At 40.6% G+C, this 27,128-nt stretch overlaps 1 protein-coding gene across 16 annotated transcripts in view; it reads right to left on the bottom strand.

Moving 5' to 3' along the window:
• RIPOR3 (RIPOR family member 3) overlaps positions 1–22,841 on the bottom strand; it is a 54,564-nt gene extending 31,723 nt beyond the window's left edge. The window contains exons 1-4 of one of the 16 annotated variants that reach the window (XM_082326253.1): positions 22,457–22,610; positions 13,617–13,685; positions 10,335–10,491; positions 748–876 (exon numbers count right to left, since the gene is read on the bottom strand). In XM_082326253.1, coding sequence (XP_082182379.1) covers positions 748–848 — 101 coding nt within the window. In that variant the 5' untranslated portion in view covers positions 849–876; positions 10,335–10,491; positions 13,617–13,685; positions 22,457–22,610. Of the gene's footprint in view, positions 1–747; positions 877–1,226; positions 1,506–2,499; positions 2,605–10,334; positions 10,492–13,616; positions 13,686–22,452; positions 22,611–22,721 lie in introns of those variants that run through there. The other 15 variants (XM_082326255.1, XM_082326242.1, XM_082326251.1 and 12 more) reach the window with 15 other exon arrangements.
• Positions 22,842–27,128: the final 4,287 nt, after the last annotated feature.

Raw genomic sequence — 27,128 nt, 5'->3', positions numbered from 1 at the left:
GATTCACTTCTTTGTTATTATTCTAGCATGCATTGGCAGTCAGAGATTATATTAATTTTCCATTTATATATCATATCTTCTAAAAGCACTCGACAGGATGTACAGGAATCACTACATTCAGAAAAAGAACAAGAGCTAGTGGAAAAGCTGCACGACTATCTACAAAGAGCAATGCTACACAACAATTTATGATAAGCAAAAGGGAAACACAGTGCAGGATGGGGCAGTGCAGGTGCAATTATGGGGCTCAACTGAGGACTGGAAGACTGGACTGCAACCTTGGCTATACTATAGACCTGTTACTGATCGCAGCAAATTTGCAGTGGCCGCCTTGGCCTGCTTGTATTCCTCCCTTTCTCTCATTTGTGGCATTGCCAGAAGGCAGCCCTTCCTCTCATGTAATGCTGCTCTGCTTAAATAACTCCAGAAGACATCAGTTACTACTAGGCTGCTAGAAGGAAGGGTCGCAGCCCTTCATTTTTCTAGAAGAAATGGACGCTATTAACAGTCTGACACATAACTTCTGAAATCCAGCCATCTCTGAAGTACAGTGTGTATGTGTAGTAGAAAGATAGTATGGTGTGAAGTATAGCTATTTATCAGTGAACCATGACAATGCTCAACAGTTTTAAGATAAAAAATAAGGAACAACTTCCACACATAGATGCCTTAGGTTAAAAAATACATTCACAGTACCTAATGTCTGTTGCCCAAATGATCAGGTGCTTTTCTTTTCGTGTTACTTACGCTAATTTTCTGCTTTGCACAGTGCTGAATCCAGTGAAGGAACAACTCCTGCTGATACCACCTCCATCACCAGGAGAGACAAATGTGAGTTTGACCGACATGATTGACAGTCAGTAAGTCTATCGGCTTCTGAAATAAACAGAAAAACAGATGAGTCAAAACCTCCTTGGCAGTTCAGGCTTAGACTTGTGCTGCTGCAAGTGCTATGCATGAAAGTGGAAAGTCAGAACAACAGACAGTAGATTAAATAGAAAAAAAAGACTTGTCTGCTATACACGTTTCCTCTGTTGCCATCCGCAATACAATTAATACGGGACTGAATAGTCTAAAATGAAATCTCTCATGCCCTCTTCAATTTCTGATTGATTTTACAAACACACTATGCAAAAGCCAGAATAGCCTCAATTCACAGGCTCTCTACATTTCTGATTTTTCAAAAACCCTGTAATTGTCCCACTGCTTAAGGAGTTCAGGCCAACCGGTGTATTTCCAAATCATTGTGGATGCCAGAACAATACTTAAGCTCCAGACTTAGTCAGGTCCAAAAAGCAGTTCCTTGCATCTGTGCAGAGCCACACTGAAGTCAATGGTAGAATTGGCTGAGTGTGGTACTTCAGCCCACGGCAGAAGTCTGGTTTCAACAGTAAATTTCAGGTTCATGCTCCTCCTCTGGCAGGATTTCTCTTGGATTGCTCTCTTCTGTTTTCCATCAGTCAAACTCTTTTGCTTTCTGGAGAATTGTGTTCTCTGCCATATGTCTATAGAATCCAAGTTACAATATAAGTAACAGACATATCCTTCAAAGCAGCTGTAGAAAATCACCCAGACAGTTAATATACAGAAAAATTCCCTTCGTCCCCCCCTCAAGCTGGTGTAATGTAAACACCACAACTGAGTAAATCTGAGTAAAATAAAAAGCTGGATTATCTATTTGTAGAGAGACGTACAAACTCCAATAAAGAGCTCTACATGGAGATGCTCCATGCAAAAGTTTGTCCTACATTATAGAATGTGCTCTGAAGAACAGCGAGCTCTTAATCTGTCAGAGTAGATACTGGAAAGAAACATCCACACTCAACCCCTATGCCTGACATTATCCCACCAGCACGGCTACAATCAATCAGACTAGAAGCCCAGAAATGTCAGGATAAGACTCTTTTCCTGGCTCTGCCACTAACTTGGAAAGCAGCTTAACTCAATGCTCTTCCAGACTGCATATAAAGAACTGAATGGTTGAACTATACTTCCCGAGAGGGGTGAGATTTGAGAGTGTTTTGCTAATTCTGGGCTAGTCTGCAAGTACAGGGAATTACTGTAAGTGACTATGCTTTAGGTATCATTATCTACCAAAGCAGTAACACAAGTTGTAATGGATTTCCACAAGCAGAGATCCTGCAGTGAGACCTGACCGTTTCATTAGCAGCTGCTCAGTCAGTTCCCTGGGCTGAGGTCTAAGACTCCCATTTCTTTGCCTGCTCTACAGGCTGTGCAAAGCTCATGAATACGTCTGTGAAAAACAGGCAAAACATTTTAGAACAAGACGTGAAAATGATAAAGTTGAGCCAAACAGCTACCTGCTTTGCAAGCTACCTAGTTTGTCAAAAGAGGTGTTGGGCATGGCTAGGTATTTTGTATCTCAGTGCATCAAAGTCCACATGACTCCATAGCTTCAGTAGTATCAATAGAAATCTGTTACATGGAAAAATTTAGGTGCATCTTAATCACCTTTTAATCAAACTGTACAGCACTTACGTTCTCTTGCTTTGAAAGGATGCCTCCCTGACACCCTTAATCAGAGACTGTACTTGCAGCACAACACAGCTGAAGTTTCAAAATATTTTCCATTCTTTCCTCTAGTTTTCAGATGCTTGTAAGTCTGTGAACAGTCACCCCATCAAAAGGATCATTAGACTGAAAAAAACATGCAACTTACTGAAAAATGCGATTGCACAACAAGCTGTGAAAGGAAGAAATAAAAGGAATAGCCTCGTGGTTATTGACCACATCCCTCATCAAGGCTAAGCCAGATTCCCAGGATCTATTCTTCAGGTCTCTAACCTGGGAGAGTTAGTTCATGAGTAAAAGGGAGGAAGAAAGTGCAGGAAAAGTTTGTCTAATTTTACAGGACTCCTAAAGCCTGCACAGCATGGGACTGAAAGCCTTTGAAGCATATAGGTATGAAATAAAAAAAAACAGGCAGACCCTTGACAGGGAACAGAAAGTGGAAAATGATGAGAAGACTCCTGAAGTACAAATCCGTGGTACTGAACCCCAGGTGTGAAGAATTAAGTTGGAAATATAGAGACCCCCAAAACCCAGTTGGTGAAAGAACGAAATTGCTTAAATTGCCTAGACTTGATTCTGTTGCCACATGTGTTTTTATAAATAAAATATAATTCTGGACTTCAAGAAGATACACTGTTGCAAATTAGTCAAAATGAGAGATGAATTGGACCTCACTTGCACATAGCCACAAGCATTTAAAAATTCTCATGGGTCGTTTGTTTTTTTTAACTGCACAAAGCTCAGTCCTCAAGGCCACTGACCGTGTCACGTTCTGCTGTAACGCGGAGCTACATTCGAAAGCAATTCACAAGCACATTTTCACAGTTCCCTCTTATAAGAATGATGTGAATCTAAATAATGTTAGGAAAGCACCATTAAAGGCGTTATCTTTCTTACTTTGAAATAATGTCGACAAAATACCTCATGGTACACACCTGCACATATATTTTTTATAGCAACCGAGAAATCTTACAGCTCATTTCACGCTTCTGAGTAGACAACCATAAGTAGGATGTCAAGACATTTTATTTGTAAGAAAAGTTTATAAATGCCGTTGTTTAAACAGAGGGTTTTGCTAGCCAGAGTGTCTGTATAACAGTGCTGAGCTACATTACAACTGCCCCTGAGAAAAAGCATCTGGACACGTCTCAAATTCAGCTCTCCCTTTAGGCTAGAAATAAATCAGATAAGGACCCCCGACAAAGCCGAGTTCAAATCTGTCTTCCAACCTGTAACCTCTGCTGTGTAGGCCAATGTCTCCAAATCTCATAAATACAGGGATTATACCCTGGGGGGGCAGAGGTACTTCCTCACTTTTAATCTTCCCCAAAAGCACAGAATGTGAATACGGTAGCTAGCTAAGGGCTGGCATATGTAGAGTGCAAAAGTATCAGGCCAAACTGAAGGAGTCTAGTGCCAAAGGCAATAGAAACACCGAACTGCTGGAAAAAACAAGGGGTCTTGAAAAAGTCTTACAAAGCTTGTGAGTCTTAAACAGACCTCCAAACAGCCACATACTAATCTACCCAAATGTTTTAATACATGCCATTTTGTAAGACTGAGAGTTCACATCTCAGAAATGTATTTTTAATATAAATCAAAGCAGTATTTTTTTCAAATTAGAGTATGTTTGTTTGTCCCTATTTCGATGATGTGCCAATGATTTGCCTTAAGTGACTATTAATTAGCATTTAACCTTCAGTGTTACCAAGTATCCAGGCATGTAAGGCCAAACATTTGAGCTTCTATGCGGCAGTGAGTACATTCAAATCCATGTTCTGCTTCATCTCTGTTAGCATTAGGATATTCCTCAAGCCAAATGACCTTCATCCTCTACAAACAAAAAGCTGGTGTCTGTTTGCGTTTATGGCTAAACTTTTCCAGCCCCAGTCACATATTTAATTGTTTCTGGGCACAATGGTTTCAACAGTTTTATGAGGAAAATATGACTCACTGACTTCTTGCAAAATATTTCTGCTTGTGTTTTGTACTTTAAATTAGTCGCCATGTTTTTTTTTTAATATCTCCAAGAGGTTCACTTGAACTTGGTGAACTACTGCTAGAGTAAGGTATTCGTGTTTCCTTAAAATTTATAGTGTTCCAATTGTGAATGACCAGTTGGCTAAGAGACACACACTTGCTTCTAGTTGTGTGTCTGCAAAAACTGTGCCAGACTCCTCTTTCCTTCAGCTAACTGTGGACACACACGTCGAGTTGATAGCAAGTGGGTATATATCTCACTAGTATGTCAGTACCCGCTGTTCACTGGCAATAAATGCACAAATGGCATAAATGCAATGACCGAACACAAACTGTCAAATGTCAACCACTTCAATGTCTTAGGATCGTGTTTGTGATTCTGGATACATTATGTGATCATGAGAATTTGTCTTACACCGCTTGATGGTAACTTTCTTCTTACATTTTTAGATTATTGTTGTTATTTTTACACATAATTTTATTTTTAACTATTACATTAGCTTTACTGGGAAGGACAATAGAGCCATTCTATCTTCTAGTTGTGGAAACCGATCAGAGTTGATTTCATTTTGTATTATCACAACATAATCCTTTTCTCAGTATCAGCTGAGCTCAACGTTTTATCGGAGGGACTGCAGCCTTGACCCTAAAATATGTGGCTTATATTTGTGCCTGTATGGAGAATCCTCTTAGTAAGTGGATTTTTGCATAGGATAGTACATAGATTTTATTGTAGGGTTGCCACATAGAATCTATGTCTTTTTAGAGCATGGTTTTATAAAATTCACTTCAGCTCCATGACAGCCAAACAAATTTGTCATTTATGTGTATTGGTTCCATAGCATCTCTACTGAAACTCAATTTTCACTGTACGTGACCAAAATCAGTAGTGATTAAGTAGATGAACATTTAGGGAGTTGAGAGACATTCTCTGGACTTACTCTAGAAATTATCTGCGATTCCAACTAATCATCTGCTGTTCAAAAAACCCTTCAGACAAAGGTGCAAAGTTACTCATTCCACTGCCGTGAATTTATTATGAACTCCACCACAATAACTGTTTTCCTGCTATAATTGCATCTGTATTAGGGCTTTAGCTGACAGAAATACATATTGCAAACACTTAATAGGTGAAAAGACAACCCTAACATTATTACAGCAGAAAATTTCTAGCATAAGTCAAATTTAAGAGCAATTTTACAAACTAGACTGCATTTGTCTACCATCACATTGATGTAATCACAATTATTTTTCTTCCTCTCATTTATTTCAAAACTCAGGAACAATGGAATTAACTAACACTTCTGGATGCTTACGATGGGTGGTATCCATTGCAAAACATTTGTGGCAGACAATGGCATTTGAGTCTTTCATGACACTGATAAAGAAAAAAAATCAGATTGCCACAATGTATTACAACACTGTCAAACTTTTTGAACAAAGTCTTAGGGCTGATCTGGGCCTGAACCACTGAAGCTTTTTGTGATTTCAATGTACCCTGGGACAGGCTGGAAATTTCTAGACCTTGGCACTTACTTTGCAGCGTTGGACATCTAAAGAATCCAGACCATTAAAATTAATGAAACTCCTGAGATGTGATAACATCATGACTCAGCCCTAATTACTCTAAAGGTAGATGTAATGAAGGCTGCCTGAGGAAAGAATGAAGTGACCATCTTGTGTACAGCACAGTGTTGAATCCACTGGGAAAATACACGCTATATTTAATCTTTGCTCTCGAGCATTCTTTAGAAAAACCATTGACCTCAGTAGCAATGTCTACTTTGCTAGATAAACATTCCAGATTTATGATTAAAACCCCTTAACTTTTAAGCATTTTTGTTCAATTGTTAGACAAACATTCTATTTATAGTGTTATTGGCAGAACTAAGAAAAATTTCTCTGGTCATTTTTCTAGAGATGAAAAGTCATTTGAATTAGGGAGACAGAAAGTGCCCTTGATGCTACATCTCAATATAGCTATTTTAACACAGCATTACACTCGAATAGGGATCCCTTCTTCAGATAAATCCTTTCTGTGGAAAGGATTCAGAGCACAAGGATTCACAGCAGAATTTGAAAAGGTTATATGTAATTCACTGTAACACAGGAATTCTGACTTGTGCATATCATCTATTCAGAACTGGTGTCTTGCACCAACACATATAACCTGTAACTAGTCCACCACACAGAGAGGGGAAGAGCCACTGCAATTACAGATATGGAAAGTGTATGTTTGGTATTTTGTTTATCAATCACATTTATATGGTAAAACAGATTTGCAAAAATGGAGGTAATGGAGACAAATAGTTGCCTGTGATGAGCTTTTGAAAATTTTCCCCTTAGTACTTTTATCATCCGCCCATGAAGCACTAAGAGGTAAATTTTTTTTCTCCCTTACACTTTTCCTGCTCTCCTGTCTCACCCCTACTCATCTCTTTTTCCTCCCTGGTTCCTACAATGGGAATAAAACAATGTAGACAGCTGAACTTGTTCAGCCTTCTTTGCAGAAAAATGCAATCCGTGCAGGAAACCATCCTTTACCGAAGAGGCATGTTTAGCTACAGTGCTGTAAAGGCCACTGGATATAGCTGTACAGAGCCATGAACAACCATTCTTCCACTCATATTCACCAGACATTTCTCCTGTTTTAAGACTGAGCAATGATGTGAGCAATTACATAGCAATTTTGCTGCAAGCAGAAGATTTTGCTTCTCTACAAACCTGCACATGTGTTCCATAGAACTTCTTGGCCTAAACCTGTTTAACTCAGATTATTAGACGGGCCCTTTACTTTGTACCAAACTTGTATCTGTCGGGTTGTATTCTCAAAATCTCAAATTATTTAGGAATATAATCCCATTCTCAAAAGTAATTTAGGCTCTTAAGAGTTAGCTCCATTGATTTTTAATAAGAATTACATTCATAGCTCACATTATTTAGAAAGATGGGGCTTCAGTGTGTAACTCATTTGGGTATTTTTGAAAATTTTATCTAGGCAGATTCAACTCTTAAATATATATTTAAATAGTACATATCTGACATACTTTCCTCCTAGCCATATTCAAGCTGTAAAAAGAAAATCAGATAAAACGGCTTTGATCCAAGTTATTGCTTTAGTCATTAGGCCCTTCTACAGCTTTATGCCAGCTTCTGGAAATGAAGTTCTCGAGTCCAGGTTTCCTATGCAGCAATAAATTTAAAAGTCATAAGCAGTCCCCTCAGACAGCTTCTCCTGTGCTGGAGGTAGTGTCTCTGATGTAACCATTTCTAGCGTAGTTCTTTGAACACAGGACTCAACTTTCAAGTCCAAGATGACCTGCTTTTCAAGGCTGCGATTCATAATGTTACTGTATTTCGAATTAGTTTTCATCTAAGCATACAGATCCAAATTCTATTCTCAGTGACACTGGTGCACATCCAGAGGAAATTAATCAGTCATTTATTCCAGATTTCCAGTAGAATCCCGGCAGCAAATGTTGGCCCGTACTTAGTTAATGACCTGGAAACTATTTTTCAAGACATAATTTTGTGGTCAATTTTGTACCTCCCTCTAGTGGCAGCAGATATCGAACAAATGAAGCACAAAGGAGACCTTGTCACAGAGCACACACTGATGTATTGTGCCTATTTCTTTTATGGAAATTTGTTACTTGGAAACAAGGTTGGCTGTAAATCCCACTGTAACTTTTTGGTAATGTCGTAATAAGAAAAGAATCAGTGATTGCATATAACCAAAATCCCCATTTACTTCCTTTGCCAGTACGTGGCATATTCATATAGCCACACGTAGTTTCTCCATGCTTGCCTAGATCATAGCAATTCTAGTTGCTGTGAGTACTTTTGCACTGAGTTTTGCTTTCCTCTTCAGGGGAAGGCACAGAACAATTCACCCATTATCAGCTGATTTATGAGCACAGGGCTTGCCGCTAGCTCCTCTGGTTTCAATTTCAAACTTGATGACAAACTTGCAAGCCTGAATCAGAGATTCAGGAATGTGGCAGGCTCCACACGCTAGCCTGACTTGCAGCTTTTTCAACTTTGGCGGAGTTTGAGTCTGCAGTTAGCTACATTATAATGAATACTTAAAAACAAATTCCTAACAAGAGAAGAAGCAGATGGCGCTGAGGGAGAGCAATTTACAAGTGATGAACAGGCTCTTCCATTTCTGACAAAGGAAAATTTGCCTAGCAGCAAGGCACTGAATCCTACCAATTCTGTCCTTGAGAGTTTCCTCCTTCTTAATTAGGAACCCCAAGGAACATTCTTCTGTAATACATCTCTCATTCTCCCTGTTTTCCCCCATCTATGCCTGAATGTATGTTACAGAGAGACTTATCAGGTGTGATCTTGTCTCCATCCATCAGCTAATGCAGGAGCCTCCCAAACGCCTATCTCCAGGTCAATTATGAAGTAAGGAAAGGCCTTCATCTCAGCCTTAGGGTTGTGGAAAGTCCCAAGTCTAAGCTTCAATAGAAACCACCATGATGGATGGATATATGTTTTGATCATTACACTGAGAAGGATATATTAACCAAAACAGATGACAAACTTCCAGTAATAGTGAAATTTGATGTTCAACAGTATGTGGGATGTATTTTGATATCTTCAAACACTGAAGTCTGTGAATCACAACATGCTGGTATGTGTCCTGGGGCATGCTTCTGAAGTGGGAGAAACTATCTGTTATTTAGCTGTCTGATCAAGAAAATTGTCCCTTTATTAAGAAGTAAACCATTAAGTCAACTTCCTATGGCAACCATGTTTTATTCCTGTAAGTGTTACCAAGACAATCTTGTGACACAGAAACAATGAAGTTGCTAAGTTAGGATCAGTATCCCAAAGAACACTGGAAAAAGAGAAAAGTATACAAAATGTCATGTAGGAGGTAAATAAGAGAGAGAAAAGGTTTGTGCTTTAAAGCAAAATATTTTCTTTAATGCTAATTAGACATAGACTTAGTTTTTATCAAAGTCCGTATTTCCCCTACTGATGAGTAAATCTCGGTACCTATCTTAAGACAATGAAAAAGGGTGTATTTTTTAGGAAGAGATATCAAAATCAAGACAATTTAGAATGTGTCTCGTTGGCCAGCTAACAGCCAAAGCGTCAAAAAATCATTTGGTGTGTTTGAACATTTTATCTAGGCTGAATTTACTCAGTATCTTCTAACACAGGCTTGAACTTATTATATTTTCTAACAAATTAGGGTAGCTGTCATAGCAATCCTAACACTGTGTTCTGTACTAACGTTCCCTTTCTGTAGACACTCCACAAGCATGTAAACTTTACTTGTGGGAAAAACACAAGAACCTTTGCGTATATATGGATATATCTGTACTTTCCCCTTCATTTCTTACCAGTTCTTAATACATATGCTCTAACATTCATGGCCCACATTTTTTACGCTGTTATTCTCTGCTTTTATTTGGTTTGGGTTTGTTTTTAATGAGGTGAACTTTGCACAGCCCAACTCTAGCTCCTATAAAATCTGTGCCTTAAATGGCTAGATTTAGTGATTTTTGTATGGAAAAAAAAAAGGCCTACATACTAACCACACAGCTGTACTTGAAAACAGATGTTTTACCCCCTTTAAACTGAACTAATGAGGACGGGAATATGGAACAGATAGGTCAGGAAAAATTCTGTCTAGATTTTGAATTTGGAATTATGGAAAGAGTACAGAAAAGACTGGTGCTGCCGCACAAGGTGAAGGGAGAAGGATGGTAGTTCCACTGATGATGAAAATTTGCACTAACTTCAAGGCACTTCCACTTCGCCGCCCTGTTCATCCCAGTGTCAGTTCTATCCACTTAACTCACCCAAGTATCCCATAATAAGCAGGCCAGATCCTCAGTTTATATGAACTGCCATAACTCTATTCAAATCAATCTGTTTACAGAAGTCCAGGATTTGGCTCTGTGTCTCCTTTGCATTTAGCAGGTGTGAAAGGACTCTAAATCACTTCTTTCAAGACTTCTATGAAACATAAAGTAGACCAATTATTTAGGATCAGATGCTGTGAAAACCGAAACTTCTGATAGAAATCTGACTAAACACGAACATTTTTTAAACTAACTTTGCCCATCAGTGTGTTCTTAAAATGTAAAGTGTCTTCTGCTGCTAGTTCAGAAATAGGTAAGGTTTTTAGGACCATCACTTCTCTTCCCAGTCTTGCTCCCACCAAAGTCACTGGAAGCATTGCCATTAACTTCAGAGAGAGGATGAACAAGACCTTTGTAGTCATGATTGTTGCTCACACTGGAAAAATGCATTAGTGATGGCTTTCTATAGATAAGACGCATCAGGTTTTCCCTCTAGTTCCTAGCTTAAACTTCTTTAAAATATTATTCTTGATTTGTCTTTATATGCTCTTCATCAGCATGCTCCCTTGCAGTATAGAGCAGGCCGCTTGCACTAAGCCACAGCAGCAAAAAAGAATCTTCTGCTGTATAAGGCTTTGTGAGACACAGTCATTACATGCAGAGGAAACTGGGTTTAGTGGGGCCCTAGTTCCCCCGGGGACTACCATAATATAAATTATTAATAATAAAAATAAACATTGGCTAGCTTGAACTTCTCTTCATTCCCTTAGAGCTTATTTTTGTGATGGAATTAGCTAAATAAAGCCCACTTGAAAGAATGCTTAATTGCAAACTGTCCAAACAAAACAAAACAGAACTAATTGGTTCTTAAATATTAAACATTCAAAAGGAGATGGCTTTGGAAACAGCTGAAAGACTAATGTATATTAGGATACATATGGTGAAGTGAGCAGTTAAGCAAAATGCAGTCTAAACCAGACTACATTTACTTTTAAGCCAGATATTCAAGTGTTGTCAGTCTGGTTCTGCCTAGAAGACAGCCTTGGATTATTTCAAGCCTAAACAGAATTACAGCAATACTCTTTTGAAAATTATAAAATCAGAAGAGTCAAACTTGTGTACTGACTTCTGGACATAGTTTGCCCAGGAAAGACTACAAAATCTACAATGATCATTACTCCATGGAGTGCCCCTTAAACCTATCTCAGCCTAAAAAAGATAGCTTAGCAAAGACTACTGTTTCGAGTGTTTTTTCTAAAGCAGTTATTTTCCTGGCAGTTGGGTAGGGAGAGCTCACATAAACAGTTCTGACAACACATCTCTAAAGGACAGTGGTGATGCCTTCCATCAGAATAACTGATTGCAGATCTGCCGTGGCCTTTATAAACTTCCTTTCTTCAGTCCTGTGTTTTTGTTACTGCCATGTAATTCAAATATTTCACAGTCAGCAAATAGAAAGTATTTCTTTAGGCATGTGAAAACTCCCTTTTGATATTCATTAAAGGTTAATACAGTTGCCACACTTATTTCTTAAATCAGAAGTATTTCTAGCAAACCTAGAAAATTATATCTCTAATGTGAGTGAAATTTGTAAACAAGAAAAAGAATTTCTACATTAGAAAGGAGCAAGAAGTAGGTAAGTTATAACCAAAATTATACAGTAAAAATAATTTTAAAAATTAATTAGTGGTAGAAGAATTTTTCTTTGGAGGACCACTGTGTGCTGTGACATGAAATCAGACTAGTGGTAAGCCATTGAAAGTGCACTGCCTAATCAGTCACACGTTTACTTTCTCACTTATCAATAACTGACATTAACAAGGCTTCTGCCAGAGATAATAAATTCCTGGAAATGTCAGGCTCTTGTACATCACCCAGCCCAAGCACAAGAGAGCTACTCACTGGGGGGGGGGGGGGGGGGGGAAGCAGACATAACTCCAAGTGCTAAGCAGAAGTTGCTCAGTAGAAGGACCAGTTGAGATCAAACCACCTCAACATTTAGGGCAAAAGCTAATCTCATTTTAAGGTCCCTTGAAATGTTATGAATATCATCAACAAACACAGCCAGAGTCACTCATGAAAATGCGTTTCAGTTTTGTGCACAAAAAAAATCCATCAGCTCTCTGTCTCAAACTTCTTCAAAGACTGTGAAAACAATTATTTGTTCCCTGAGGACTCAAAGCTTTTACTGCAACTAGCAGTCACATCTGCTTAGTGTTACGTATTTTTCAGCATCACGAGGAGTTTTTCTTAGACCTTGGACTGGTTTACTCAGCATCTATGTGTAAGTACAACAACAAAACTCCACCAGAAGAGATAACTGAGGTCTTCTGACAGTTTGTTTCTACCTCTCTCCCAAAAAGACACAGGCAATCCTGGCAAAAAAGATTATTCTATGTGAGTATTTTGCCAGCATAGCTAAATCTTTACAGGTTTCATTTTTTAACATTCCTCTTAGTGCTCACAGCTATTCCAGAAACTTTGTAACAGATCTACACAGTTACACAAGAAAGCTTTGTTGTTTTAATACATCTAGTATAGTTTTGAAAGGTATTAGTAGTCTGCAGGTAATGTAAAAAAATCCTCTGATGTGAACACCTTCTGCATATCTATCCTACCAGCACCTCACTGCTATCAGAATATTGGTATTATTTACTACAAAAGTTCTCCTAGAATGAATGGAGCAACTCAGCAGGCCCGTGCTTTCTGCCAGCATAGTTAAAACTATCCCTCAGACTTAAAACAATTATACTAACACATGCACAATTTCACTGTGCGCTCTAACTGCTTCTATACTTGTGTCTTTTGCTAATTCAGCCATGCTGGTAAACGAAGCCATTTTTCACAGTCCTTACCCAATTTAGCTGAGGGCAGGAATGGGTAATATAGACAGGGATTTGGCAGCTGTAGAGAGGGGCTTATTACTTGTTGTGTCTTTAGATACTACAAGGACTTTGCTAGTACAGATGTGCTGCTATAAAGCATCAGGGAAAAAAAAAATTGTATTAGCATACAACACTGCCATAACCATATAGCTGCAGAAGCTTTTAATATCATACGGCTATATCATTAAAAAAATCCTCAACCGAGACAAAATTATAGCGGTACTACATTTAAGCACAGAACAAAGCTTAGTATGACTACATGGCAAGTGTAGAACAACTACAATTCTCAGTTTATAAAAAAATCTGTGTGTAAGTCCTTCATGCCTCATAAAACAAGATTTATTTTTGTGATGTAAATTGACTTAGTCTATGTTACACAGACTCTCTTACTTACCTATGAGGCGATTATAATTGAGACCACTCTTGAAGAATAGGATCGTGTCACTTCACAAAACTGGGCCCCCTGTAAGAAAGTTCTCTTAGTTGCCTTTCAACATGGAAGGAGTGAATTGTAATGCTAACACACACACTGACTCAAGAGTATGAAGAGCTTTTACCCAAGACCAATGAGGAAAAGACTCAAGGTATCAATCAGCTCACTGTACAATACCGATCCTTAGTTCATCAGTTCCTATTGTCCTAATAGAACAAGGACAAACAACAGTCACCTTCAGAATGTGGTACGTAGGGAAATGACAGTCAGGTTTGCATTAAGTTATAGCTATTAGAGCTGCAGAGAGATCTCACACAAAACTGGATGGCCAAACGCACAGTCCGTATTCACATAGCTGTTGCTTGATTGATAATTTAAAGAGTCTTGGTGATGGATGAGATCACCAGCAAAGAACTTTAGATTTCAGGACAACACATAGGCAAATCAGTTAAATATCACAGTATTGCAATGACTCCAGTGATATCAAAGGCACTATGTGTGCACTGATCTGCTTTTTTGGCATCAGACAGGCACGATTTGTGAAAGACACACTCATCACACATCTTGCCAGATGAGCCCGAGATGATGGCAGCAGTGTCTGGAATGCTGAAAGCTGCTAAAAGCACAACAGTGATACGCCTCCACACTAATGAGGAACCATGCCTGGCTGGAGAGGCAGTAGATAGAACAGTACGTCCCGCTGATGTTCTGTGTCCCCTGGCAGTTTTCCCACCCTTGCAATATGACCCGCCAACCATCAGTGCATGGATCATTGATCTTATGAACTCACACTTGTGATCCTCTACAAAATTATCATCGAGATTGTACAGTCCAGAGAACTTACTGGCAGAAAATCACTCTTGGGTGATCTTCAAAATTCAGAAATGGCCATTGAGATACAAAATATACATGTTGACAAGTGATTCCAACAACATACTAATCCAGATCTAGAATTAAATCCAGATCCTGACACAGTTACAGCAGCAATGGCACACAGTGCATTCAATGTTATAACAGAAAAATGGTGTTTTGCTCCATATGACTTGGCTTACTCAAGAGTGATATTTTACAATAAGCTACAGTTTTACTGTACTGTAAAGATAATCTGACAATTACAGGTCAAAGTATACTTGCTTATTGCTTTAAATGAAACTAAAAGCAGTCAAATTCATACACATATGGGGGAAAGATTCATCATGTATTACTACAGCTCTGGAGAAAACAAGCTAGGCTGGGCAGACACAGAAATTATGTCTGGACTGGAGATCCTTACCAGAACAGGCAGTATATGTTCTCATCCAAAGCCTTCTCCTGCAGAGCACATACTCCTCAGACTTGTGGTTTTGTTTGTGAAGAACCCAAGCTCAAGCAATTTTGAGATACTTCGCACTGCTACTTACTTGTTCTGTGCTTCTGATGCCTGTTTGCAGGCAGCTAGGATGCCTGCACTGATTTTCTAAGGTTATTTAAATTCTTCTTTATTTGTTAACAAATTATGTTGGTTGCACAACACATTGGCATGTGAACACTTCAGAAAAAGGGAGGGGCACAACTCAGCCTCAGTGGAATTAGGAACAAGATCCAATGACTTCAGCAGAGTTACACAAAGGATAGCTCTATTGTTTCAGTGGGAGTTGTGGTTAATTAAAGTAGTATTTCCCGTCAGCTTTCTACATGCGGGACTCTCTTCAAAGGTGGCATTACCTTCAAGATCACTGTGTGGGCTTCCATTTCGGACAATGAATAACAAAAGCCTAGTGACAGATTTTCATAAAGTCTGGGCATATACTATTGTACTAAAAGCATGAAAAAAGACACACAGTAATGAGCGGTTATATGCATCTGTACAACAAACATATAGTGATGCTGAAGCTGTGATGTTACTGACGGAATTAAACCGATACAGTTTTAGACATGATCCATCCATTTTAAGTGCACTTTTGTTTTATCTTCCATTGTAAAAATCAGGTAACTAACTTGCTACAAATCAGTTATCTTCAAAACTTTAGAAAAGCCTGTGAACGTCCCGTATAGATCAAGTATTAGCCGCATTTTCACACACGGTTACCCAATATGTACGCTCTATTGTAATAATTGCTCAAACAGCTGCAAATGCATTTGGAATACCTCTCTATGTCAAATCTTTTTGAAAACCCTGGCCCTACTATTTTAACTTTACAGATCTCATAAAATAAAATCCTTCCTTATAATCCAGAGAAACCTTCTAAACTCTTTTTGTGAAATTTCAATTACATAATGTAAAACTTGCAGAAATTCAGCACATAGATGAACTGAAGGTTATTTACATTGTATTTTGTCTGCACAAGTAGAAATATGAACCTATTCATGCTAACACTAAAGCAGTAAACACTAAGATTTTAAAGCACACTGAGGTCTTTGAATTGCCTCCCTGTTTGTTTATCTATTGAGTCCCAGTGTCGGAGAATGATTTTTCCCTCTTCAAGACTGTGGCAATTTAAATAATAAAACAGAGGTTATGTAAGTGCAGAGAATTATGGAAAAAATGTAAGTGGAAAGTACATATTTTTAAAATGCACTTGTATAACTCAAATGCAGCTGAACTGACATTATTCAGATTTTCCAGTCTTATTCAACAGTGGATTGAAACCAAGCACAAGAAATGTCAGGCCCAAAGGACATTTTTAAGAAAATTACAAGTACCTATATTTCTAGTTTACAGTGTCTGTCTGGGAAAGCTCTACCACCTAAAGAAAGACTAAACTATCTTCTCATGGGATCAAACAAAAGGGATGTGAACTAATTAAGGGGTCGTTTGGATCAGTTTGCAAACATAAGGACTGATTCAGCCCTAAAGAGCACCCAAACCAGAAACCTGGATTCAAATATCTGTGGTCTTCTAGCGAAATATGGATGCAGATTCAGATCCAAATTTTACACTGAAAGTTCATTTCTAACCTGTGCAGACACAAGCTCTGCATTCCTTCCACACCCAGAATTGGAGTTCTGCCTGAATAAGGAATGCAAGAGAGAAATGAATTTCTTATCTTCACGGCAGATCTTGTTTGGTGATGTACATGCCTATGAACCTGCCAAAACTCAAATGTGTGACATGGTATGCAATCTAATTCCAAAACGGATAGATTTCAAAAGATTACTCTTGTAGGACACTTAAAATAAGGTTGAGCTATTTTCATAAGCATAAGTAACTGTTTCTAACTCTAGTATACCTGGATATATTCTGATTCTTCTGTTACAAACAATTTTCCTTAATGGAAAAGTGAAGATCCCAGATTTGTACAAAAAATGAGTAACAAAGAGAATAAATGATGTATTTCCAAACTGAGGGACATTTAAAAGTATGGCTAGATGAAAAAAGATTAAAAAAAAAATCACAGAGGCAAAATAATAAACAAAACAAACAAACAAATAATAGAATAAGGCTTCTTGGCATAACATTGTATGTCCATTATCCTCCAAAATCACACAGTAGCATTATGCATACAGATGCCTATGGTAAAATTTTTCCATCACTCCAAAGAGTCATGAACTTCACCCTTGCTTTTGATAAGATAAATGTAATCGTGTTTCCTTCAGGTACCCAGCCAGCAGTACTTTAAAATTTGCAGGGAGAAAGAACTTCCAAATGCACAAATGACAAAGAACTGCAGAAACAAGTCTCTTTATGTGTGGATCTTGGGCTTTTTTAAATTTTCCCAGATTGTTCAGTCAAGTTTATACAAGAAATGCCCATCAATGTTAGCTACAGATGCTGTATTTTATGACACGTCTATGATAAAACTGAAATCCTAGTGCAGACACAATTCCATCAACATTTTTGCTAGTTTAAATTAATTTGGTCAAAAATCAGCATAAATTCTACAAGAAAAATCTCTTTTTGCCAATCCTAGATGTATCTACATCTGGAGAGTTTCTGACACAATTATTACGTGCTCCAACCTGTTCTGCTGTGGCTGTGGGCTTCCTGGATGTTTTTCTTGTTATTCTATCCCAAACATCATGCAAAACTGTAGGATGCATATGCCCTTCTGTGGTCAAAAAAGTGAAAAGGTAATTCATGTTGCATTTTGTTCAGACAAATACTTTCATAATAGTTGAGAAAAGAATACGTTGAATAAAGTATCCTGTGGCAACTACTCTGAGAAAAAGAAATACTAGCTAAACTCAAGGGCTTTGTCTGCTTTAAGGCTTCCTAGGCAAGATTAAATAAAAATATTTCCTATATACATTCCCTCTTTTCATCAGCATGTCAATTGTAGTAAGTAAGAATGTGCTATTAATTCTCAGCATCAAAATCTGGGATAATTTTATATAGTCAAATGTTTCCTTACTTTCGCAGAAACAACTATTACTGGAATTTTTTTCCAAAGCATGTTGCAAGTGGAACTAAGTAAATCAGCTAGCACACTGCACACTTTTCAAGGAAAAAGTTCGTAAAAATGAGTCAGGATTTAATAAAAAATGTCTCTGAGGTACGTAACTCATGCCCATAATAGAATATTTTTCAATTTTCAACCCCGTATAGAGAATTTTAAAACGCTAACAGATGTATGAAACAAAAAAAAAAAGCAAAATTCTCCCTTACTGTCTCCTGTGAGCACATATAACACACATAGAAACCAATGAGAGGCTCTAAAACATGAATACTGCTTTTATATTTTCCACTAGAAAGACAATTTGCTTGCAATTCCTTCTCCCTTTAAATTGTTTCTGTGGCAACACATCTGGTGCTATAATTCTGGGCCAGAACATTAACTATCCTGAAAGAAGAAAGTTATGTCCTTGTTCTGGTCTGCAAGAATGTGAAGGCAGAGAGAGATCTACAAATACATGTAATCAGATAACCCTTTTCGCCTTCATAGGCGCACAGAATATTAGCTACCGATACTTACACATAGCTTAAAATTACAAGTTTAAAAATGTTTCTACAATGATTAGAAAAAACTCTTGTGGTGAGCACACATTCTATGAGCCAGCTTTTTCTAAACAAAATGACGAGTGCTTTGTTACCACTGCGCCTACCATATGAAAAAAGTGAGGAAAGTATTCGGCTAAGAGGAACAAGGTTCATTCCCTAATCATGAACATAACCCTTCCTATGTAACGGAGAAAGATTGATATTGATTTCTTATCATCTCCCCGGTTCTATGCAGACATTACTGTATTATCACCATTTTACAGATGAGATATGTCAGGAGCACCTAAGGCCAAAATGTCCGAAGGGTCTGTTAAATTCAGATGCCTCTACTATTAGTTACCCATACTGTAACATGCAGCCCATGGCTCTCTGAGCTGTTGAGGACCAATATTTTTACTGGCCTTACTTGAAATTATAGGAACCTATTGATGCTTAATATAAGTCTTGGACATCCCCGCTTGAGCATGCCAGCATTCTCAGAATTTGTAGTCCGAACAATTTAGTTGAAGAAGAAGGAAAGAAAAACAAGAACAAAAGCTTACAGCCCCCATTCAGTTTGCTAAGTCAACAAGTGAATAGTTTTTTTAATCACTAATAATCCCGACAAGTCAGTCTGAAATCTTAGAGTCATGCTATATGACTATAATCCAAAACAAGTTATTACAGGTATTTTACAGTGCAACTGAGATTGACACCTCAAGATATAAACTCTACTGTGATCTTAATTCATGATACAAGGGCCAGAGCAATTTGCAAGGGCTACTGCATTCACTTAACTCAATCTGGAGTAGCAAGAGTTAAAAAAATAATGAAAGTGGATTTTTGCTACTCCATCAAGCAGATCAGGGATGAATTCATGGAAAGAACACATCTGATGAATAACAAAATATCACTAACACAGTTACTTTTCCAATAACAATTGCATTTTAAGTTCCCCATGAAACAAATTTTATTATTTAATTTGAAACAGCTAAATTCAAATCTAGATCAGTTACATATAAATCACTTTGCTAACTACACTTACAGTATTTTCTGTAGTAGTGACAAAGAAGGCAAGATCGTCTTGGTGTTCTGATCCTCTAAATTACTAATGATTAAACGCATTGATTGGCTGAAAACCAAGTTTTCTCCTTGAAAAGTTGAATTGAATAAAAATTATGGCTTTCAGGCATTCTGCCTTTGAAGGCATACTGGTTTAAAGCAATCTGTGCTTAGGGAGAATAAACTGGCAACAGAAATGGAAAAGTTTAAAACAAGTGGATAAAAATTGGTATTTCATAAATATGAGTGTCCCTCTTGTACTATTGGAGGTGCCATCTTATGATTAGAATTAAACCCAGGACCCTGAGCACCTCTAGTCATTAAAGGCTGGCTGATGTCCTTTGCAAGACTTGCTGTCTGTATAATTTTGGATTCTCACCAGCCAATCACCTTCCAAAACCCAGTTCTGGCCAATAACAGTCTGGATAATTCAAGTCTGTCTGTTCCCTTTTTTCAGCCTTTTGGCTAAGATCGAGCGCGTATATTTAACTAATATTAAACCTACTATTTTACATAAAATATCTCCTTCACTTCCAATCTAGCCTTTCTATTTATTCCATCCAAATGGCATAATTAACAAACCTTCTGAGGCAGTTCTCACTCCCTTGCTTTATCTTGTATAACTTCCTATACACAGAACCTCTGTTTTGTCCTGGTGTACCATAACTCCACATTATCACTCCTCAAACCCCTGAGAAAAAGACACATTAAAATCATAACTTCCCGCTCCCCATAGACCGAGTCTGGTTTCCCTTCCCAGCCATAATGGCTCTATTCCACTTCTCAGGTTCTTTATGAGGATATTGCAAAGGAATACTTGTGAAGGAATTAGCTGTGGAAGGGAATAAAGTGATACTGGTGGATCTGCTATTACAGGGTCCCAAATCCCTGCCTGGATTGCTCCTAAGGAACCCAGGGCTAGAGTGAAGACTGTAGAGCAACTGTACGGCTGCTCTTTGTCCTGACAGAAGGAAATCATCTCATCCTTATACTACCCTTAAGGGAATACCATTACATAACTCACTGTTTGGCCTATATTTCCCTGTTCTTGGCTCCGTGCTGTTAACAGAAATACCACTGCTTCACTGCAGTCGCTGACTGACTCGAGAATCGAGCACTAGATAGGAAGGCAGGACCTGTCATCTCAGAGAAGCCCTTTAATTCCTCTAAACAGTGTCCAGACTCTAATCAGAGGAAAGTTTTACCAAGCTAGTTGTTTGCTACCGTATCACATGTGTTGTATCTCATACTAGTTTCTCTCTAGACCTGGGGCATAAAGTGGGCTTGGCCTGCCATTCAATAACAGCTCCATCCCATTTTGGCAGGTTTTGTGCAGCTTTTTTTTTTTGTGCACTACTACATGTGCTGCTTATGTCATCCACTCTGCAGAATTCAGAGCAGCAGCATGTAAGTGATCAACGGCACAAAAAATGAATACAACAGAGAAGTTTCTAATATGCATGCTCCCTTAGACACCACATCTTTCTCAGATGTGCCTCTCCATTCAACATGAAATGTTCCCTCAGACACATTTTGCATTGTTTACTACCCTTACAAATGATCTTCCTCTGCTTTCTTTTTTAATTAAGGTCTTTCCAAACAGAATATGTAATGCCCCTCATTAATAGGCATAGCTCCCATTTTACAGCTGTGGAAACACAGGTAGAGACAGATTAAGTCTTGATCCTAAGAAAGGAAACGACTGAATCAGGAGTTTTGAGTACTGGTGCTGTACTCTGACTCTGGTTCAATACTCAAGAAATGGCTCAAGAAATATGTAACCTTATTTTTCAAATTCCTTCAAGTTTTTTTGGTTGATGAACAGCTCAATTTCCATATGGCCCAACTTATTTAAAACACTTTTTAAAAGGGGAAATTAAACTCTCTCTGAAGCAAAATGTAACTGGGCTGTGACCCAAAGCCTCAATTTGTATTTATGAGCAAATAAAATGTACTCTCTGCACAGACAAAAAGAGTTAACTAAAATATAACCAGCTTATACAACGACACCTCCAAAACGCAAACCCTCTAGGATGGCATAAACATTGTCCCGCTCCTCTTACTTTTCCACCTGCTCCAGCCAGGCGTTCACCTCCCAGGGGCTTCCTGGGTGTCTCCTGGTGTGAATGTCTCTACCCCTGGATAAAAAGCTACCGCGCCTCTTTGCGCCAGTGCTGCCTCTGCAGGAATATCAGCATCCTTCAAAGCTTGCCTACTTACAGATGCCCACAGACTCCTAAGGAGCCTACTCCCCCCATGGGTGACATGCACCCCCCCTATGGGTGAGATGCCCCCCCACGGGTGACATGTTCCCCCCATAGGTGACATGCCCTCTGCCATGGGTGACATGCCCCCCCATGGGTGAGATGCCCCCTGCCATGGGTGACATGTTCCCCTCATGGGTGACATGCCCCCCCTATGGGTGACATGCCCCTGCCATGGGTGATATGTCCCCCCCATGGGTGACATGTCCCCCCCTATGGGTGACATGCCCTCCCCCACGGGTGACATGTCATCCCCCCATGGGTGACATGCCCCCGCCATGGGTGATATGTCCCCCCCATGGGTGACATGTCCCCCCCGTGGGTGACATGCCCTCCCCCGTGGGTGACATGCCCCCCTATGGTGACATGCCCCCCCGTAGGTGACATGCCCTCCCCCATGGGTGACATGCCGCTGCCATGGGTGATATGTCCCCGCCATGGGTGACATGCCCCCCTATGGTGACATGCCCTCCCCCATGGGTGACATGCCCCCGCCATGGGTGATATGTCCCCGCCATGGGTGATATGTCCCCCCCATGGGTGACATGCACCCCCGGTTCCTTGCAGCCCTCACCTACCGACGCGCTGCCGGTGCCTGCCCGTTGCCCCGCGCCTCTCGCACGCCCGTCTCCCCGCCGGGTGCCCGCAGCGGCCTCACCGACGCGCCGCTGCCCCGCACCTCCCGCCGCCGGGCCGGGCGGGGGTGGCGGCCGGCGCTCCGCCGGCGCGCAGCGGGGCGGGACGCCGCCTCTCCCCGCCCGGAGCCGGAGCCGGCAGCCCGCGCCCCCCGGGCGTCCCCGGCGGGACCCGCTCCGCGCTCCTCCGCGGCCAGGCGCTGCCTACCTGCCCCGGGGGCGGCGGGGCGCGGAGAGCGGCTCCGCACGGCTGCCGCGGCGCGGCAGGGCCCGCCGGGAGGGCCCCGATAGCCGCCGCTTATCGCCGCCGCCTGTCACCCAGCTGGGCTCGCTTTCCAGGAAGCCGCGGCTCCGGAGCGCTTGTTTGCTGCTGGATGCCGACCGCCCCGTCCCGCTCGCTGCCTCCCTCCCTCCCTCCCTCCGACCCCCCTCATTCTGGCAGGGGGGCTGGGAAAGCGCAGCGCGGCTCCAGCACATGCCGAGCCTGCGGTCACGGCCCGGACCCTCTGCTATTAATCAGGGAGCATCCCAAGCGCCCCCTTGCTTACTCCAGCTGTTTTACTCCGGGCCCCACCGCGCCGCAGGGCAACGACAAACCGGCTGCACAGGCGGGGACACCCGCCCCTGCCCCCCGGTTACTCCTCCGTTCCCCTGCCCCAGCTCTTACCCCTTCACTTCTCAGGCATCTTCTCCCGTGCCCAGACTCCCTCCCTTCCCGTCTTCCCCATCCACTGCTCTCTCCTCCTCTCCCCTTACCCCTCTCTCTTCACTATCCCTTTTAAGACTCCCTCCTCTCACAACCCTCACTCTTTCCCTAATCATCATCTTTCTCTTATTGCCTCCTCCCTTTTTCCATCCTACCCTCCCATAGGTTTTCTGTTATTGAAGATGTGTAATTAGCTGTGTCTTTGATTCTTTGCTAACCAAAGCCCGCTCCGAGCCCTTTCTGCTGCACCCACTACTGACCTCCTCGTTGCTTCTCCAGGCAGGTACTACTCCTCGAGAACCAGCTCCCTTCTGCTAGCTTTCCAGGCACCTTCCAGATAATCCTGGCAAAGAGATGTGAAATGGTGATGTAGAAAGCAGGCTGCAATCCTCCCCCGTTCCTTGCCTCGCCATGTGAACCCACACCTCTTTTCTTCCGAACAATGCCTTGCCCGGCCTTTTGTAAACACAACACACAAACGTGTTCCTGCCGCGGGCACAGCTCCTTGGGTTACCGTATGTCTCATCCCTCTTCCATTTTCCGCTATGTTCTTAGCACCCTTTCCCCATAGGGTTAGCGTGCTGATTGACTGACAGCGCGGGAAGCCAGACACTCCCCGTGAGGAAAATGAGCTGACTGTACGGAATCTGGACATGATCTTACGATAACTTTATTACTAATAGTGTCTGCTCCCCTCTTGACCATATTCAGCAACATCTAGGACACATACCAGACTCTTCCATCCTCTTTCAGGAGGATAAAACACAAACTAAAGTTCTCAAAGCACCAGATGACCAGAGATCCCATACAAGAACCTGTTAGGTCAAAGTCATTGTTTTCTTTTGCAGTACTTTATGAAGTCAATTAGGATTTGTATTTTTCTGTGTGCGTGCTTAAAGGAAAGGTTTGAAAGAGGCAAGGGAAGATCTCTTGCACAGCTGAATATGTCTTTAAAAAGATGCATGAGGGAATTGACACACATGAAAGTGAGAGCAATAAGAGACAAAAACAGATGGGCTGATGGACTTGGCTGAGCAAACAGCTCAAGCACTTTGCGTTTTATATATATTAGAAAGAACGGTGCCGAGATGCAAGTACAAGTGGGTTTCATACCGGATCTTGAAAGTGATTGGGGCTTGGAGCACTGGAAAAGGCAGCGGCAGTACACCAGGGAACAGACTAGTATCAGAGCCGGTGTGCCTAGAAAGACAAAGCAAGGAGATGCAAATACATGGACTTGTACAGGTAAGTATGTGACATATTCTAACAATTGTAATTCTACTAACTGTTCTCTTGACTTCCCTAGTATTTGGGGGTTTTATGATCAATCACACTGACTGCTTGAAGAAACCCCCCCGGCCAATACAACTGCAGCAGTTCAAGATGCAGCCAGCTACGTCCCGCCTCTCTGCTCAGGTTTTCCACTCTTACAGGAGAGTCAGCAAAGCTGGATGTGTGCTCCAGCCTCAGACCCACCAGTGTGAACGGTATGAGACCAACTCACGCGGCACAGGACCTTCCTAAAACGTGGACTGTGAACTGCAGCAGTTTAAGCACGGACCCACGTCCTGGCGTGCCAGCCCCACAGCAGGGTGGAGCACACAGGGGCTATTTTAAATCACCTTAACTGGATTTGCAGGAGGACATTTGTCAGAACACCAAATCTCTGCAGGAGCCCTATGCAACCAGTTGACCAAAAAACATTTACTGTTACTGTCATTTCCTCCTAAACATGAGCCTTATAATAAATTTCACAGACCAGACCCTCAGCTAATGCAAATGACCAGGCTTCCATCACTCCCGGTGCAGATATCCCTACTTACTTCAGCTGGGAATTGGCGTTACGTGTTTTTATTCCAGTTTATTTTTTATGATCTTCATTTGCTGTGTCTTCATCTGGTGTGTTTATGTGGCTGGTGCTTGGTTTTCATTATTTTTAACTGCATTTCAGATTATTTGTGCTATGGTTTTGTTCACATTCTCCTTTTCCACGAAATTCTAATAAAGCACTTGGCTACAGATTTTCCAAATTGAATACTGATGTTTAGTGCAGCTAATTATGTAGCAGGGTTCAAAGCGAGTTCTATAATGTAACAATTTACATATTCTTGGAAACAATGGACACAAACCTACAAATTATTGTTACAAGCTAGTTTCACATTCTTCTAAAATTTCCTTTAAAAATACATATGTTTAGTATTCTCACGCATATGAAAAGCAGTGAATACTGCATTGCTGGCACCGCTATAATATTTACAATGAAAAAACAAAACACATTCTGATGTCTGTCAGACCTAAAGGGACATTAAAAAAATGCTAGTACATCTCCTCCAAGGATCTCAAAGCACTTCACAAAAGCACTTCACAAATTCAGCCACTCAACATCTATCAAGTAGTATGCCAATGATACACAAAGATCATTTTACAATGAAATATTCAGGATGGTTGCAACAACATTACACATTTAGTGTTTCAGCCTCACTAGTGTTCTGGCATAATCAGATGAACTATAATTTCATTGTTTAAGTACTGAATAAAGTCATTTTTTGTTTGTTTTCTAAACCAACTGAACTACAGACAGCAAACTCTGTGAGCAGACCAGGCTTCTCAGGAAGATCCAGACTAAACTGACTTTTAGAAAGGCTGCTATAAACCATAACGCTGTTTGTAATAGCAATAGCTAATAACTCAATAGTTAGGCCTATTAATATGATCCTTTACACCAGGCTGACTTGGAGAAAACAATCATTTTTCTTGCTGCTCTTAATGCAAGCAGTATGTATGCAAACATTTCCTTGTGTCACTACTCCACCCTTTTTCAGTCTTTTAATTTTAGAATGCTACTTAAATGTTAATAAATATTAAGTAATCTGCATAGAAGTAGATTATCTGTCAATCTATCAATATATTGAACTACACACTTTCATTACTGCAACACAACAAACTTCAGACCATATTATAACACGGCATCCCTATATAAAGAGCTCAGTCTTTCTGAGGGTGTGTTATAATAAGATTAAACTGTAATTACACACATCCAGAATTCTAAGCCCATGATTATTTTTGCTTCGTTGTGCATCTATCTGCATTGGAGTTTATACTTCACGGTATTAGAACTCAGGAGGAAAACTAAGAGATGAGCCAACAGAAGCGAAGAGTATCTTCTGAAAGCTGAACGCAACTGGGACAGTGGCTGTACTCACACGGATTCAGTATTTCCAAATGTGACACACATGGAAAAATTGAATTGCTTTTCTACTTTCCTTGGCTTGTCCTTTTCTATTTTTACTTATTACCAGTGCATCAGTACTATTTGGTTAATAAACAGTGACATTCTATTATGTTAGCGTAAACGTCTGCCTGTTTAAACTCTGCAGTTTCACAGTGGGTTTGACTTGTTTGTGTGCACACGCATAAAAATACTAGGGAGAAAAAGCCTATGTTAATTTGAATTGTTTAAATACAATAATTGTTTTATATTTTCCTAAAATGTCACTATCTTATGATTTCAGCAATAAATCAATGAGCTATTAACGGTTACAAGACGGATTTTATGTATAAATTACAAACACAGGTAAGGTGATGAGAGTAGCTATTGTACTAGACACATTTCGTACAGATGTGGGCAATAGTATAACTAAAAGGACGTCTACCTCTAGTCACAGTGATCACCCAAGCGATGCAGGCAGGGCTGGCTTTCACGTCGGCGGTGTCCCGGGGCGAGGGCGGCCCGGGGAGCTCCGCCACGGCCAGGGCCAGGGCCAGGGCCAGGGCCAGGGCCAGGGCCAGGGGCGGGCGCAGCGCCCCCTGGCGGCCGCCTCCCGCGCCGGCGGCTGGGCGGGGCAGCGCGGAGAGCAGGGGCGCAGGTACCGCCGAGAGCCGCCCACGCGGGATCCACAGGGACAAGCG

This window comes from Platalea leucorodia, assembly GCF_965183815.1.
Source record: "Platalea leucorodia genome assembly, chromosome: 13".
Taxonomy (NCBI): Eukaryota; Metazoa; Chordata; class Aves; order Pelecaniformes; family Threskiornithidae; genus Platalea; species Platalea leucorodia.
Note: the sequence above shows the minus strand (reverse complement) of the source record. Positions and strands in the feature narration are given on the sequence as shown.